This window comes from Emydura macquarii, unplaced genomic scaffold, assembly GCF_026122565.2.
Source record: "Emydura macquarii macquarii isolate MOO-44397 ecotype Brisbane River unplaced genomic scaffold, CSIRO-AGI_Emac_v2 contig_2063, whole genome shotgun sequence".
Taxonomy (NCBI): Eukaryota; Metazoa; Chordata; order Testudines; family Chelidae; genus Emydura; species Emydura macquarii.
In genome coordinates, this window is record NW_027132200.1 from 179,953 (window position 1) to 197,564 (window position 17,612).

Here is a 17,612-nt window from a genome sequence, read left to right on the forward strand (position 1 = left end):
TCCTTTTACTTAAAAAGGCAGGAGCTCCTGGGCCATTCTGCTCCCCAGCTCCTCCTCCCCTCCCAAAGAAAGTGCAGCAGCAGCTGAACTGTTGAAACAGCAGCAGCAGCTCTTTTCCTTCCTCATAAAGAAAGTGTCCTCTGGGTTTGGCTCTGGTCAGAATCACAATTCCAGCTGTTTTGCTTATAACCCTACACAGTATGTGGTGATACAAACCTGTGTCCACCATTGTGGGCTGCAATATTGATTAATCTTAACTTTGCCAGTGTAGATTGACTCCCAGTTCTTTACTCTGACCAATATACTACTTTCCTTTCTTTGCTTTGGAAAAATGCATCTTTTCTCTCTGAGAAATATTTCTACCATTCCAGTGGAGTGTTTTACATTCCTTAAATCTCATTCTCAGTGCATGAGCTGCTTCTCACTTCCTTTTAAAAAGCTCTGCATTTCCTCACTGCTGTTACATAATCTCACACACTAGGGGACCAGAGTTGCAAACACTTACTAACTTTCACAGCATTTACAGCTGGAAGAAATCCCATTGATTGTAATGCAGTTCACAGGTAGTTTTACAATTTCAAAGAGAAATGAAGACAATATTATTATTACACAATGAAGTCCCTCTAAATGTTACTATCCCTTTTTGATCTCTGAATCAATAGAATATAATAATGGAACATTACAGATAGGAACCAAAGTTTAGCATCTACACACTAATTAGATCACATTGTTAAATTTCTAATAAGATATTATAGGTAAACAGACAAATACAATTTACTTCTAATTCTCTTAACAATACAGGTTTACATTTCAAGAACTCTCGTCTAACATGGCTTTGCTAACTAGCTACAAGGAATGGTCCTGTTTACCATTTCAATACTTTTCTAAGGCTATGTACACACTGACAGCAGAAAATTCACCACCAACAGATCGTTTTTTCTGGATCAATTGAGTGGCAGTGAAGACACTCAATCAGTCTGGAAAAACCGATCTATTAAAACCACCTCCAAAAAAAGCATAGTGCTGTGTCGATGGGAATGCATTTCCCATTGGCGCATCACAGTGGAGACGGTGTGCTAAAGGGACGTTACAAAGTCAATGGGAGTTACACAAGCTACTCTGCCTAACTCGTGTAACTCCCGTCGACAGCCGCCGAATTTTGCCGGCAGTGTAGACCTGCCTTAAGACAGTAGAAGTTGTTTGTAACAGAAATGTTTGTAACTCCGAAGAAAACATTGTGATTGTTCTTTCAAAAGTTTACAACTGAACATTGACTTGATACAGCTTTGAAACTTTACTATGCAGAAGAAAAACGCTACTTTTAACCATCTCATTTTAAATGAAACAAGCAGTTCCCTTTCCATGTCAAAGCTTTTTTTAAAAATTTTCCCTGTATTTTTAGTAGTTTACATTTACATTTCACACAGTACTGTACTGTACTGTATTTGATTTTTTTGGTCTCTGCTGCTGCCTGATTCCGTACTTCCAGTTCCAAATGAGGTGCATGGTTGATTGATCAGTTCAGAACTCTGCTGTTCCTAACTCTGTAACTACTGTATGTCCTTAAAGGTTGATTTTGGGTCACCCAGCCTGCTGAATACTTAACCCTCGTTGGCTCAGTGTCACAAGGAAAAAAGTACCTAGTATCATCGGCTCTTCTTAATATGTTTGCATCCTTTTTCTTTCCAGTCCAGCCCTACCTTTACTTCATTACACCAGTGTACTCTATTTGAAGTTGTACTTGAAGACCATGCCAAAGCTGCAGGTGGTGTAGAACATAGCTGTCAAACTGTTTAGCATTGTTAGCCAAAAAGACATATTACACAGTTTCCAAGATCAGCTCTGACTTCCAGAGTCCAATTCTAGATGTTGACTTTAATCTACAAGCACCTATATGGCTTGGATCTGAGTTTTATGGAATTAAGGTGCACAGAATTGGAATCACAATGGCCCAAATTCATCCTCAGTTTAAATCTACTGAGATCATTAATTTGGCACAGCGTGTTAAAGCAAAAAGGAGCCTTCTATATGATAAGGTAGAAAATGTAGTTTCATGACATGAACTTTAAACTGACATCATTTGGGATTGTTTTATAGAGATTTTCTTCTATTTCAGGATCCTTATGCAGATTGGATCTATATTAACATTTTAGAAGCTTATTTAGATTCTACTTCATAAGTAAACTTTAGTGTTTGGATTGAAGGGGGCTAGTTGTATAATGTTGTTGTTTCTACAAAATTCCACTTAGATGGTAAAATGTTGTCTTTAAAACACATGCTAGAGAGGTATCCATGGGAACAGTAACACTGGTGTGTAACTAAGCTGAAAGACACAAATACAATGACTGTTGTGGTGGTGGTGCAACTATAAAGAACTTTGCTTACATAAGAGAATGTTCAGGAAGTTTTTAGTGCAATACCTAAAAATAAAATCTTATTTGCTTTGTCCCTGGCTTTAACATTAATAATGAATTTTCAGAGCCAGGGAATTCGAGACAGCTGACTGAAAATGACGATTTTCCATATCTCTTTTTGGTGTATGTTAATAGTAGAAAATGGATGGGGGAGGTTCCTTATTGAGTGAGAGGTGCGGGAATTTGTTGTTGGGCTTTTTAGGAGATTGTCTGGCATGTTGGTGTATAGCTCATTGCTATTATAAGTGAAAAGTGCCCAATACTTGATAATAGGTGCCAGTGTCAGTTTCCAAATGTATAACAACATGCACATAAATATTACATATTAATTCCTTTCCCTAATCCAAATGATCAAAAGTGGAAATAGCTGACTTATATTTGAAATCACCATATAAAAGTCTTGTCCTTCTTTGCAATTCTCTTCCAAGTAAATAATTCTGCCAGATTTTTACTTTCTTTTGGAGGAATACCTTTCTTTAATACACAAGATCTCCCAAATTCCATGCAGCTGCTATAGTTATCCTCCTATATCTTGCCCCCCAAAGTGAAATACCTAAAGAAGCAAGATCTAGTGCTCAGGTACCAATGAGAGCTGTCTGAAATCCAAAACCATGGGAATTCACCGTAACAATTTCAGTTATTTCCTTTGTTAATTCCCACCCATTCAGTGCAGTGAACAGACACGTGTCTTGGGGCATAACACTGATAGTCCAGCAAAATCCTAGTCTTTCCCAATGCTAGGCTTACCCAGACATCCTCAACTGGAACTGAGAACCCCTACTCCTAGGTTGTTAAATCTGCCATCATTAAAAACAAAAAAACAAAACAAAAACAAAACTCCATCCACAAAAATTTTTCACAGAGAGGCCATTTTTCATTTAAAAAAAAGGTTTAGAATAAAAAACATTAAACCTCTCCAGTTGTACTCAAGTGGTATGAACAGATTATTGCTGCATCCTTCTCAATATGGATCTTCTTAGCCCAAACCTGAGATCTGAACATCCCCTAACTAAATCTAAACCCAGATCCAAATTTTTCAGAGAGCCCCCAATGTCTGTCATGAGCTGAACCATAATCCTGGTTCAGAACACCTTCAAACTTGGTGGGTTGAAATCTGGAATCAAATTTTGTGGCAAGTGCTCATCAGTGCATTATTCCTTCTAAGTGCAGGAAAATCCCCACCAGTTCAGATTTAGTGTCGTTTTCCCAAGACAGTAATTCTGTCTACACATCATAACCCTTTAAAAATACAAATTTTCCCCAGACCTCAGCTGATCTGTCATGTTCAAAATCAGATTTAAATCTTCCCTAATTTTCCTCACCCTCATAATGTTGTAAATTTCAAAATGCTGCAAGGAAGATGGGTCAGTGAGAGGAAGCAACAATATGTACACTTGCCCTCACAATCCAAACCACGGCTGGCATGTCAAATTTTTTGGTTGACACCCTTCAGAGGATCATTTAAAGCTGGTATCACCTTCAAGCTTACTATTGACTTCGTATTCTATTGCAATAATGCTATAATTGCAGTCAGGAAAATATCCCATCTTAATTTTGTCTGTTGCATTTAACAGTTGAATATTTATCATCAAATCCAGTTTCAGATTGGATTTTTATGGTCTGATTTTGAACATAAGAATGGCCATACTGGGTCAGACCAATTGTCCATCTAGCCCAGTATCATGTTGTCCGACAGTGGCCAATGTCAGGTGTTTCAGAGGGAATGAACAGAAGAGATAATCAAATGATCCAACAGTGGGCGTTCTGCACCTCTCAAAATCAAGCCATTTCATATTTATTATAAAGTTGAGATTTTCTTGAGGATTATTTTTCCTTCTTGTGTTTTTAGTTCATGTCACATCTGTTTCCAAGGAATTTATATCAATGCTGTATGTTTTTGTATTGATTGCGTGAAACTAATCATACTCAAGGAGCAGCTTGCCAGAAATAGTTATTTTGCAATATAAGAGAAAACCAAGAGTATTTTCACTAACCATCTTTGGTACTAATGTGAGGTGTGATAAACAAATATTTGTATAAACAGTCTCAATATTCAGAGACTGCTGAATGTAAATTTTTAGAAATATGCTAAATGATATGCAAATGGATTTTGATTCCTCTTGATTTTTTTCAAATAAAAATAATACACAAAATGATCTTTCTTTAAATCTATCAGAAATTACTAAGGGACAGATTGTGAATCCTCCCACTCACATTAGAAGTCAATTGACTATTTATGCAAGTAATTGCTCACTAATGTAAATAAGGTTTAGTTCTTATCAAAAAATGTGGGGTGATCTGCTCAGGGCTGTATTATCTAATACTAAAGTGGCGTACCGACAGGGAGGGGCGGGGGGGCCAAGTGCTCAGGTGTCGGCCCCTTCACAGCACACACGGGATGCGGGGCACTGGCCCCTCTAGCACGCCTTGCCCCCTGCATGTTGTGTGAGGCCATCCCGTCTGAGCCAGTGCCATGCTGCGGGGCTGGAGCAGCAGGTAAGTGTGGTGGGGATGGAGGGGGGCCGGCGGAGTCAAGCATGCATTTGCAGGCCCCCCCAGGCCTCACGGCCCCCTCCCCTTCAGATACAGGCCAACACCCTTTCCCCCCCCCCCCCGGGCAGCTGGGGAGCGGTGCCGGGACCCCTCCTGCCCCGGAGAGGGGAGGCAGGGGGGCGTGCAAATGCAGGCATGGCCCCCGGGCTCCAGAGACCCATGGTATGCCACTGTCCAATAGGCTTGCAATGCCCAAGGATACAGCATAGAGAATTTATCTCACCGTTGTGGAGAGAAAGTCAGTTGCTGAGGGAGCAACATAAAGGGGAGCCAGACAGAGGGATCCCAAGGGAGCAGCTGGCCTGTCAGTGCACATTAATGTAACTGCTACTGTGCTGGCCATCATAGGGAAGGAGCTGCAGCTGCTTGCTGTCCATGTGCTGCCTGGTATACCCCCCTGCCCATTCTGCTGCTGTAGCCCATATATTGCAGTACTGGAGTACAGTCTTCTGCATCTTTTCTCTCTGTGCGTGGTCATTGTCCATAAGAGCCAGGCTGTTTCCAGAAATTTGCCTCTTCTGCGTTCACTGGGTACATCTGTTCTTCGAGCTGGTGGTGTAAAATTCCGGCTCAAGAAGATGTATTCACATTAACTCTGATTGAGCTAGTGAGCTAAAAATAGAAGACTAGTGGCAGCAGTGCAGGTGGTGAGAGGGGCTAGCTGCCCTAAGTATGATCTTGTCTGAAACCATAGATACGTACTCAGGGCGGCTAGCCCCTCCTGCTGCTCATGCCACTGTGGCTACACTCTCCTTTTAGCATGCTGGCCTGATCGGAGCTAGAGCAAACATGTCTCCCCAAGCTGGAATTTACGTCTCTAGCTTGATAAACCCATTTAGGCCTTGCCTATACTGCCAAAATAAGTTGTGCAGGAGAGCACGTTAACTAACAAGTGTTAATTAACGTGCTGTTAGCCACCACTTAGTACATAGCATAGGCAAAGCCATTCCTGTTTCAAAACTTCTTGCCTTGTTGTGGTAACCCTGTGGGGGATCAAATTTAGAGATAATGTAAACATGTAATTTATACCCCACTATATGGGCATAAGAGTATTTGTTTTGAAGCACAGGGAGGAGGTTGTAACAGGCAAACACTTCATAGTCCCATCGGCATGTAATTTACATCTGCTTACACTGCTTTACGTTCCCTTACACAATATATGCACACTAAGGGCCCTATCCAAAGCCTATTGAAATCAATGGAAATACTCCCATTGACTACCATGGGCTTTGGATCTGGCCCTTAACGACAGCTTATTCTACCATTTACATTTTCTCTGAATTTGGCTCTAGGTGCTTAGGAATAGCAGAAGATGAACAAACAAATGTTCTTAAGCTATTATTTATTTTTCTTACTTTTAGCATTTGCATCTCACTCAAGCCATTTTCCTATTGGCTTTTTCTTTTTCATTGTAAAACCTTTGGTCCTTAATGAATGAGCCTAAAATGGTTTTGATTTAATCGGTCTGCATGAGGGACTCTCAAACCTTGAGTTAATTGATTTGTTTTGACACTTTTATTACATCCTTTTATTTTGATGTAGTATTAAAAGCCTATAAAAATGTATGATACCGAGAAAATAGACTGAGATGACAATTACTGAGTCAAAATCAAGACCTCTGTCCTTATCTTCTAGGAGTTCAATGGTCTGGAGCTAGGATATCTGTGAAATGATCTGACGCTCCAGGAAGCTGTGCTCCTCAGGCACAGTGGAGCTGTCCAGTGTAAAGCTCATCTGTGTCGGAGACAGAGTTTTCGCGGGGGGGGCCTCTCAGGCTGGGGAGAAGATTCCTGCAAAATCTAAGAGCCTCAAACCCCGCCACTTCCCATTCCATATGCATGAAGCGGTCCTCTGAGCTTGCCTTCTCGAATGAAATAAAACACATGGTGCTGTAGACATTTAAAAAATAAAATAAATAATAAAATAAACAACCTTCGCATTATGGACCGAAATAAAACCACATTTGGCATGTGCTAGTCACATCCTTTAATGTGAAGGTGTTCATTAACTATGGTGATGAGGGTGGTATGAGAACACGAATCAAATCGAATAGAATTATCATGAGGAAAAGAGGTACGTACAGTCATTAACAACTTAGTATCAGTTATCTCCTCCTTCATGAAGTTACAGTAAATGGCATCAGATTTACAACTTTATGAATGATATAGCTAAGTATCTACACTGCACATTACAGGAGTAACTGCACAAACTTTGCTTTTTCAGCCTTGTGCAGCATGGAAACTCAGTGCCTTTCTCTCCCTTCCCCCCGCCCCCTTGAATCCAATCCACAAGCTTTAAATTTCATATGTAGTTTTTATAGTGTTTTATCAATTTTAAATGTTTGCAGGTGAATGGCTATGCCTGTTAGTATCAACACAGGTGGATTATGGCTACTAAATGTCAACTCATGTATACTAATTAACTATACTAAATGTAACTAGGAATATATTGGAAGCAAAACTGGTATAGTCCATGAACTGGCTGCTGTAGCGTTATTTTTTAGTTACATGTTAAAGTTTTTATCAAGTTATTTACATATTTAGGAGTTCTAAATGAAGACAAATTATTTTTAAAAATATTTGCACACGTATTATCTATTAACTTATAAATTGACTTTGTCTGCAACTGCCTCATCAATGATGTAAGAGAAATGTTAATGTGGACAATAGGCCTAATCTACAGGAAGGGTGTCCCTTTTAGCACAATCTCATGTTTAGACCCACTATATAATAAATTAACACACCATGGAGATGGCAGGCCTCTAGTTAGGTTCCTACTAGAGATAGGTGAACCTGAGCTGTCAAATTTACATTTGGATTTGAAACTCCTGAAAGTTTGAAGAAATTTGGATCCAGTTAAAGCCATTATATAGATTCATCTGTGAAGTTCAGACTATATCCATGTTCAGATTTGAGCTTCACTAAATTTCATGGGTGTTTGGTTCATGTCCATACCTAGTTACTGGGAGGAGTAGGTCACAAACACTCATGAAGGTTAGGGAAATGGAAAAGGTCAAAAATAAGACAGGTAAGTAAATTCCTCAGCTAAATTACTGACTACCTGGTAGCAGGCTAAAATTCATTTTACACCCTTTGTCTTCGGCTTGTAAGCAGTTTAGGGGTAGGGCTAGTCTCATTTTGTGTCCTGTAGAGCATTTAGAACATTGTCACTGTTTGGGGTTAAAATTTGCCAGTCTACTATTCACATTGCATAGTACTTTATTTGTAAGATGTCCCACTGAAATCAACAACTATGTAGGAATAAGAATGGCAAACTCTGGCACTTAATAAAAATGATGATTGTTATGGACATCGATTAGTCAAAATGTAAGAGAATAGGAAGACAAACAAGGGGGATGGGGAAAGAATTATCTAGGATTTTCAAATGTTGGTTTTTCTGGAAGCAGCATAAGTGGGAGTTGAAATACATTAATTTAGTTATTTCTCATGTACAAAGCAAATTGTAAAAAGATAACATCAGATACAAATCCTTCTCTTCTCATTTTCTCCTTGGGAATTAATTGTTTGCATTTTACGTAATAAATTAAACACTCTTTCTTACACACTGAGTTGAATGTGAGGTTAAGAAAGGATACCATATATTTATCATTAATATGCAGCACAGGCAAAAGAACACTGAATGAAAGTTACATCCCTTCTGAAGCTGTGTAAATCAAAGTAAACCCAACAGTTCCCTACTTGTTGCTCAAAGGCACTACACAAAAATTGTCTCTAATAAATTAATTCATGTTACCAGAAAATCATTAAGCAAGAAAATCATTTGAAATGTTTTTGGATTATATAGTGCCCGAGTCTTACACTTAGCATTCCATCAGCCAACTAGTGGAATTCAGTTTAAAAACAAAGCATACAATATAATCCATAGTCATCTACTTGGCGTTTGTGTTTTATATTTTCTAAGTTGTCAGATACACCAATGGTTAAATAAGTAGATAATACATTTGTTAAATAAAATAATTACAGCTGTGGCCTGAAGCCACATAATGTCTATGGGAAAAGGGACAATATATCTAGTTGTTCAGAGCAGTTATATTCATAGAGCTGAGTATATTCTTGTAACTTAACCAAAGTATCCAGGGAGTTCTCGTGGTTGCTCACTATAACAGATTCCGAAGTTAAGTCACTGGAGCTGCTGTGGTCGCTCTCTATTTATTTATTCTGACTTGTTTTATTTTGGTATTTTTTACCTTGGCAATTTTACCATGGAGTGGACATTGTGTGACTGAGTGTTGTACCACCTAAGTCCCCTTATGAATCCCATCCTCAGTGTCTCTGCATATCCGGACACTAGTCTATCTTTTGTGAACAAGAAGGAGCAAGGCTGGCTCTGATTAGCCTGGTCTGTGTTCAGGCTTAAATACCAGTAGCGTGTAGGTTAATATTTCTAACCTTCACCTTTCTTTGATGCTTTCCTTTAGCTATAGAATGAGATATTTTTGTTGTATATAACTGCATATTTTTATGTATTTCAGATAAACTTTATATGGGACCAGGACAACTGTACCATGATTTGCAGAATCTTTTACATGATTTGAATGTAGTCAGTCAAATTAGTCAATTGATAAGCAGTCTTAAAGGAAACTATCAGGTAACAACTAAAGCCTGACTTATTTTCAGAACATACTTCAAGTCCTAAAGCTGTAGAATCAATCAGTCCTTCCTGAGAGTTCTGTAAGGTATTATTTAGTTCTCTCTGGAGAGAATATAATCATTTTTAACTCAAGTAATTGATTTATTGTTAAATGTTTAGAGTTATAAATAGATTACAGCTCACTTTATAATCATGTTTTCCTCTGTTATTTTTATGTGTGGGTGGGTAAAAAAAAAAAAGCTGCTTTAGCATATCTGGCTAAGGATCCTAACACCCACTGCAAAGACTTTTCATGATGCTACAGTAGTTAGAATTGGGTGAATGCTGTAAAATATTATTGAGCATTCATTTGTATTTTGTACACTAATTTGCTTAGGCTGCATTTGCCCAGTAACTCCTGAGCTAATATGGATAGAGAATTACATTTCAATTCCTAAGAAAAATGCTTTCTTAGGATTGGGCCATGTAGTGGTGGGAAGATTGTTTTACACTGCTGCTTTAGCATATCTGGCTAAGGATCCTAACACCCACTGCAAAGACTTTTCATGATGCTACAATAGTTAGAATTGGGTGAATGCTGTAAAATATTATTGAGTATTCATTTGTATTTTGTATACTAATTTGCTTAGGCTGTGTCCACTCCACATTTGTGTTCCTTTCACCATGTATTCCAGCAAACAAATGTAGTATTTCTAACCCTGAATGTTCAAAAATCATGAGTCAGGCTCCCAAAATCATGAGACTGGCTTGAAAGATCATGAAATTTTACAAATGGGGATTTTTTATTCATCTTCTGGTTTTTGAGCCTTTAGGATGTATTTGGGACACATTTTCAAGCTTTTCTCTACAACTATAGGGGCTAGAACCATTTTTTTTAAAGTGAAAGCTGAGATTCTCACATAATCTCTTGTCTCCAGAATCAGGACATTAAATAAAACATCAAATGTCACAAGACTTGTGATAATATTGCAGGTGTTTTGGGAATTTTCACTGAAATGGTGATTTTTTTAAGTGAATATTGCAAAATATTTACACAAAGTGAATTTCAGGTGCATTATTGTGAATATTCAGACTGGAAACTAGTCAGGAACCAGGAGCATACAATACCATGCCACCTATATATCCAGTTAAAAAAGCTCCAAAATTGAATACTTAAACAATATTTGCATGTAATAATGGGTGAACTGTTCATATGTATTTGAAAAACAAGGCCTCTCTCTCTTCGTGAAAGAAACTTTGATTTATATAAATTTCTTAGCTGTTTGAAATTAACCTACTTCAGTGTATGGATTGCTCACCATCATTATTGCTTTGAGTGTATCAGATATACTCCTGTTAGGTGACTGATCACCTAAATCACATGGGATTGTCTCTGCTACTTGACTAGACAACTCCCAATACCAAAGAGAGCTTTCAAGGTGTTTCCACAAGTACTTATGGTTTGAATATTTGAGTAAATGTGGTATTTATACAAGGATTTGAACTCTTTCCTTTTCCACAAAAAGATTACAGAACAAAAATTGGCTCATATAAATATTCAGTGAAAGGTAATAAAAGGGTCCTGAATATGGCTGAAGCAAATTCATGCTTTTTATTCCATCAGATGTTTGTGAATATGTTGTGATATACTCACCCTTCTGTACCTGCAATGAACTGTTTGAAAGTCAATAACAGGATGAAATATGTTGACATAAACATTTGTTGAATAATTTTGAATAGTATTAACAAATCTGTGTTTGACATTTCATGAACAAATTGTTCATTGTGAATATTTCACCCATGTCTAGTGGCCGAGTTAGCTTAATGGAAAATGTTTTAGCATTGTATTTAGATGCCTTTTCTTTTAATCTTGCAGAACTTAAACCAGTCAGTGGCCCATGACTGGACGTCAGGTTTACAAAAACTTATATTGAAAAAAGAAGATGAAATCAGAGCTGCAGATCGCTGTAGAATTCAATTGCAGCTTCCAGGGAAGCAGGACAAGTCAGTAGAAATTTTAAATCTAATACGTTCTAAGTGTGTGTATGCATAAGAAAGGAATAAGAGCTCATCGTGTTCCTCAGCATTCCTAGCCCTGGCGCTGTCCTGTACTTGTTAGAACAAGAAGTTTCATTTAATTTTACAGAGTTTATAGAAAAGTGATTATTATTTCTTTAATATCTCACAGGTCTGGGCGGCCAACTTTCTTTACTGGAGTGTTCAATACATTTACTCCAGCCATCAAACAATCTTGGATCAACAATTTACAAATGGCTAAGCTTGCTCTTGGTAAGACTTAGTTGCCTTAAGCTAACTAAAGCACTGTATCAAGTTGAGAGAATGTTAGAAAAACTAGATAGTTTTCGGATTACAATATAATATGTGTTTGAAGATTAATTTATTTATGAAAAGACTTCTACAGGAAGTTGGAAATCAAGATATCGTATATAGCAATATGTTTATATCACTGAAGGTTAAAGATGCTTTAAAAAGAGGGCAGTAGTTCATAACTTATAACAGTAATTAACACAGTATGCTAACAAACTTTGAGATAATTTTTACCACCGTGAGATGCTAACCAATCTATGTCAGAGTTAGTGACAACATAACCATGTGCAGAGAGATTGGAGGCGTTATTCCAGTCTAAAACTGTGTTTTCAGTCCAGCCCTCAAAACTTTTCAAACATGTTCCCTTCAGGGTGGAATTTCTCATTATTGGCTATATCCCAGGAATAAACTGTATTTGGGAAGTTACAACAAAATTGGTGGAGCATTTTTTTAAATTTTCTGACCATGAAGAAAACCCTATATATAGACTCTTAGAAATGTAGGGCTAGAAGGGACCTCAAAATATCATCTAATCCATCCCCCTCCATGCTGAGGCAGGATTAGGTGTACGTGTATATACTTGTCCTTTTTAAAATAACAGGTTCTTGTGTTTGTGGACAGCTCAAAAATAGACTTGTTTGTTTTTAAACATCAAACTTGTTGCGTATTTAATCCTCAGTGAAGGCAGATGTTTTTGACATGCCTGAAATAATTAGATTCCCAGGTTTTATTTTTTTAAATTTTAGATTCCCAGGTTTTATGAACAATTAAAAAGGAAATGCTGGCATGCACTGTGCTACATTGTTGTAACTATTTTCCACACATTGGCCTAAATTTTGAAAAGTGACTAGTGATTTTGGATGTCTGACTAGAGGCACCTTTAGATAGCCTGATTTCCAAAGAGTAGGTGCTCAGCAATTTACGAACATGAGACCCTTTTTGAGTTTTCTTAAAGTAGGCACTCAGAAATTGAGCTCTCCAAAATGACTAACTACTAAAAAACGTTTGGATTACTGATGGTAGCTCACCAGAGCTATATCAAGCATCGGTAGACTTGGCAGAATTTGATTTTTATTTTTATATCATTTCAATGGAGAATATCAGTGTTCATTTTTTAGCATTTTTATTGATTTAAATTTTCACAGTTGTGTAAGAATATGGGTTTTAAGCACTGTGCTCTGTTATCGACTTAAATTTTCACAGTTGTGGGAAATGATGGGGAGTGTCAGATGATAATTTTTTAATAACAGTAAACGTTGAAATTCAAAAAACCGTTAAAACAAAAATTGTCAACATCACATGCAAAATACGAAGTAAGAAGCCTTAAATCAAACTCTTAAGAAGTTCTCACCGGCATATTTCTTACTTTGCCTATCTGTAGTTTTGGTTATTATCAATGGAAATATTTTTAGTCAATTGTATGTGTACAGAGAAATTGATATTTACTGACATTTACCAATAAAAATCTAATCTTTCCAAGCCTAAGCCTAAAATATTGTATCTGTAGATATGCACATTCAGTCTTTTAAAATAAAGCTCCCTCCAGAGACCCATGTTTGGTGTATGTTCAAAAACAGCAATGTAAATGAATTACTGTGTTTGATTTGTCCTGACTTATTACTATTGACTGCCTTTGACTTGACTTGACTTATTACCCTTTACACATATCATTGTTTATATTCAAATCCAATGTCTTCAAAGACACTTTTTTTTAATAAGTGACCTTAGGTGAAATTCCCATTGACTTTAAGAAGGATCAAGCCCCTAAACCTCAGTGTAGAAACCTTAAAGTCTGCCATTTAAAAATCTAATCTCTTTTAAGATACCCAAACACAAAAAAATGTTAAATTTTTAAGAGGGACATGCTCTTTTTCAAATTCATATAATTTAAAAAAATCTCAACTAATTTTCTTTAAACTTCCCAAACATAATTCACTCCTTGAATGGAAAATTCCAGGCCAAAGGCAAGATCTTTGGGAGTTATGAATGAGCAAAAAAAGAAAAAAATAAATAAATATATGTTTAGAATGTAATAATCCAAGCCCACCACCAGCAATTCCAGGCCCCAGGGCAGAACAGTTAATGAACCCCCTAGAAAGGGATGGCTGAGGTCCGAGTGGAAGTTTTTGCTAACTTATTATGTTCCATTCAGGTTCCCGGGAGGCTGAGGAGGCGGTATCTGCTACTCAGCTTCCTGGGTCCTTTGGACTCCCCAGGGAGATTACTGATCAACCTGGGTAGCTAAGAAGCAGATGCCACCTCCTCAACTTCCTGAGAACTTACATGGAGCATAATATATAAGCTCGGCTCAGGGGGAGCGCAAACAGCGGGGGTCTCGGGAAGAGGGTGTGTGGAGGAGAGGCGGATACATATCTATTCTCCCATCCGCCTGGGCCCTTTTAAATTGCATGGCCCCTGAGCAATTGACCCCTTGCTACCCCTCCCGCTTCCCTTCGGTGGGCCTGAATATAGGAATGGCCTTTAATTATAATAAGTATCTTATTCTGGCAGAGATAACAAACAAATCTGCTGATCAGATTTGGCAGGACTGAGAGAGATCTGATGACATTTTAAAATTCCTCTACCTTTTTCCTTTTTTAGGATTTTATCCACAAGTTCATAACTGTCAGCATGACACCCTTAATAATACACAATAGTAACAAACAGACTGAGATTTCTGACTGATATATTATGTTGTATGGAATGAAATTGAAGGATGGTAGATAGCTCTTGCAAATTTAAATGTTAGTGTGTTATTTTACATCTGTTGCATACCCTCCCCCCCAATACAGATGTAATAACAAATATTATCCTTTCATAAACTGTCTGGGATTAAAAGGTTGGTATTTTTATTTTATTTATATTCTCTGTATTTTTAGTGGGATGTTAGCAACTATTAAGTGAAAGCACTGTGGGATATTTTTACTTTTTTGCCATTACAGCAGAGGAGAACCTCCTGGGATGGTTCTGCATTGAAGATGATGGGAATCAGATCAAAAAAGAGAAGCATCCTCTCCTTGTTAGACACATGCCAGTAATGGTGGCCAAGCAACAGGAATTTAAGGTGAATATTGTTGATATCTTAAGTAATGCCTGTGAGCTCATCTGAGGGTGTAACATATAGTCACATTGTATGGATACATTTGTTTGGTTTGATTCATGCTTGCTTCTTTGAGCTTCTGCTAGTACATCCCAAGGTACATGGTTCTCATGTGAAAGTTCAGTTTTACTTTAAAAAGTGATGACATAAAAATGGCACCTGAGATTAAAGGATCCTTCCTGAAATCTATTCAAAGTCATATCTGCTGCTGACTTTAGTGACAAAAATAAACATATACTGCTTTTCACTCCTATTTGCATTACAAAGCCAATATGACCAAGAGTGAATGAGCTGGATATTATTTCTTTCTATGCTACCAACAAAGCTGCTTACTAAATGTCAATCAATTACAGCTGTGCAAACACATTGAAGGCAATGGGCATGCAAAGGAGCTACCAATAGGTTCTTGTAGGTGTTTCTGAAAGACTAATTAAGCCTGCAGACTTTCATTATTATGATACACAAGGGGGAAAGAGTTCCTCTTGAATCTTCATCTCAGGTGAATTTGCAGGGCTGGAAGTTAGACAAAATAATTTATTATTTTTAAACTGAGCACATTTGATTGATAAATAATTGAGATATTAAGCATGAATCACCCAATGATGTCGTATTTATAGTGACCCTTTTCAGAGCAGAACCACAATTTATAGTAACCAAACTGTGCTGTAAGACCTCCAGTCTTCCATAAACCATACATGTTTGGGTCCCATAAAACAGTGGACTTTAGCTATATTGAATAATTTGTGATTCAGAACCTACTAAATGTCAATCAAATTTAATTACAAAATTTATATTGAGCCCCAGTTGCTAGAATCAGTGATTACAATAGAATCTCAACCTCCTTTTTTTTAAAAAAGGAAAGTCTCTACTCATTGTAGTTGCAAAGAAAATTTTGAAAGTGTAATATAATGTAACAAGTGCAGTGACATCTGCCTGAATCTGCAGAGAGCCTGAAACAATAGCTCTGAGAAATGTCAACTTCTCTATGCATTTCAGGGCGGGAGTATTACTCCAAGACTCACTACTCCAGGGGGCATTATCAGTGTCACCATTGACAGGAGGAGAGTGTAGCATCTCCAAGGAGGGGGCCCTCCTACCACCATCCCTACTGCTTCCAAGAGGAGGGAGCCCTGCTGTCACTCTTGGGAATAGTGCAGGGAGGCCTACTTCTTGGGAGACCCACCTTGCTACTACCTTTCTCTCTGCACTGGGAAGGGCTCCCCCTGTTGCTGCTGCATGGAGGTGGGGCCCCAGCATAAGGACAGGAACTTAGGGGCCCCATGCCACAATGTGCTGAGGGTCTGGTGGCTTTGCTTGTCATATTTCTCTATGCTACACATACCATTCTGTTTGTACATGAAAAAACAACAAGAGTCCTGTAGCATTTTAAAGACTAACAAATTTAATTTCTGCAGGCATAAGCTTTCGTGGGCTGTAACCCACTTCGTCAGATGTAAGGAATAGGAATCAGATAGGAGGTGTATATATATACATCCAAGGATAAGGAACAACAATGGGGAAGGTAGGCATAAGCAAAGTCCATTCAGTTAGAATAGTTGAGGCCTATTCACAATCATTGATTAGGAGGTGAGAATGTGTGAACAGTGACAATTACTTCTTGTAATGAGATAACCATTCCAAGTCCCTATTTAGACCCAGTTTGATTGTGTCAAGTTTGCAGATGAGTTTCATCTCTGCAGTTTCTCTTTGAAGTCTGTTTTTGAAGTTTTTTTGTCGAAGTATGGCAACTTTCAAGTCAGCTACAGAGTGTCCTGGGAGATTGAAGTGTTCTCCAACTGGTTTATGAATGTTACCATTTTTTATGTCTGATTTGTGTCCATTTATTATTTTTGTTTGTACATGGACACTGTTGTTCCTTTAAAACAGATTTCCTGTCAAAGACCCTGATCCTACAATCTTGCCAAATTGGGGGCTAAATTGCCGGTATTTTAGCTATAGAAAACTTCATCAGGTTTTACCAAGTCATGAATAATGACACAGAAAGCCAACAAGCAGCCCAAGAGATGTCCAAACCTCAAATGCCTTCTCTTTCACCAGCAATGGATGTGGCTGTCACAGCAACTAGAATATATTTTACTGGTGTTTGCAATTTCAGCAAGTGTCAGTGAGGATGCGCTGAACCAGACTTGGAGAGCTCTTGTTTTTCGTGATCTCTCAGTTGCCACCTTTTCCTCTTTCAATGGGCCATCATGCAAACAGGTGTTGGTTTGATGAGAAGGCAGATAATGAAGCTTGCTCTTGAGAAAACAATCCATAAATTCTTATGTGGGCACCTAGAATAGGTGACTGTATTTTCAAGAGTGCTCAGCATCCAGCAACAACCATTTGTTTTGACTTCAGGGGGAGTTGCTGGGTGCTGTGCTCTTTTAAAATCAACCCATTTATATATGTAACTAAGGTAGGATTTTTAGGAACCTAATTTATGCATCCATTTTTAAAATCTTTTCCTAAGTGACTAGATAATGCTGTATATGAACGTGTTTTCAAATAGTTCTTAGTTTTTAAATTCTCCAATTTTATCTTAAGATTTTTTCTTGTCACTCTCCAATAGCAGAACAAACTCCATAATGTTTTCTTTATTAGAGAAAAGAGCAATAGTGAACATT

The 17,612-nt window shown here is 37.8% G+C and overlaps 1 protein-coding gene across 1 annotated transcript in view; it reads left to right on the forward strand.

Moving 5' to 3' along the window:
• The window catches only part of ARHGEF10 (Rho guanine nucleotide exchange factor 10), a 148,620-nt gene that overhangs the window by 85,304 nt on the left and 45,704 nt on the right, over nucleotides 1-17,612 (forward strand). Inside the window, exons 19-22 of the mRNA XM_067558434.1 lie at nucleotides 9,460-9,575; nucleotides 11,434-11,561; nucleotides 11,746-11,846; nucleotides 14,828-14,949. Of these exons, the coding sequence (XP_067414535.1) occupies nucleotides 9,460-9,575; nucleotides 11,434-11,561; nucleotides 11,746-11,846; nucleotides 14,828-14,949 (467 nt within the window). The remainder of the gene's footprint in view (nucleotides 1-9,459; nucleotides 9,576-11,433; nucleotides 11,562-11,745; nucleotides 11,847-14,827; nucleotides 14,950-17,612) is intronic.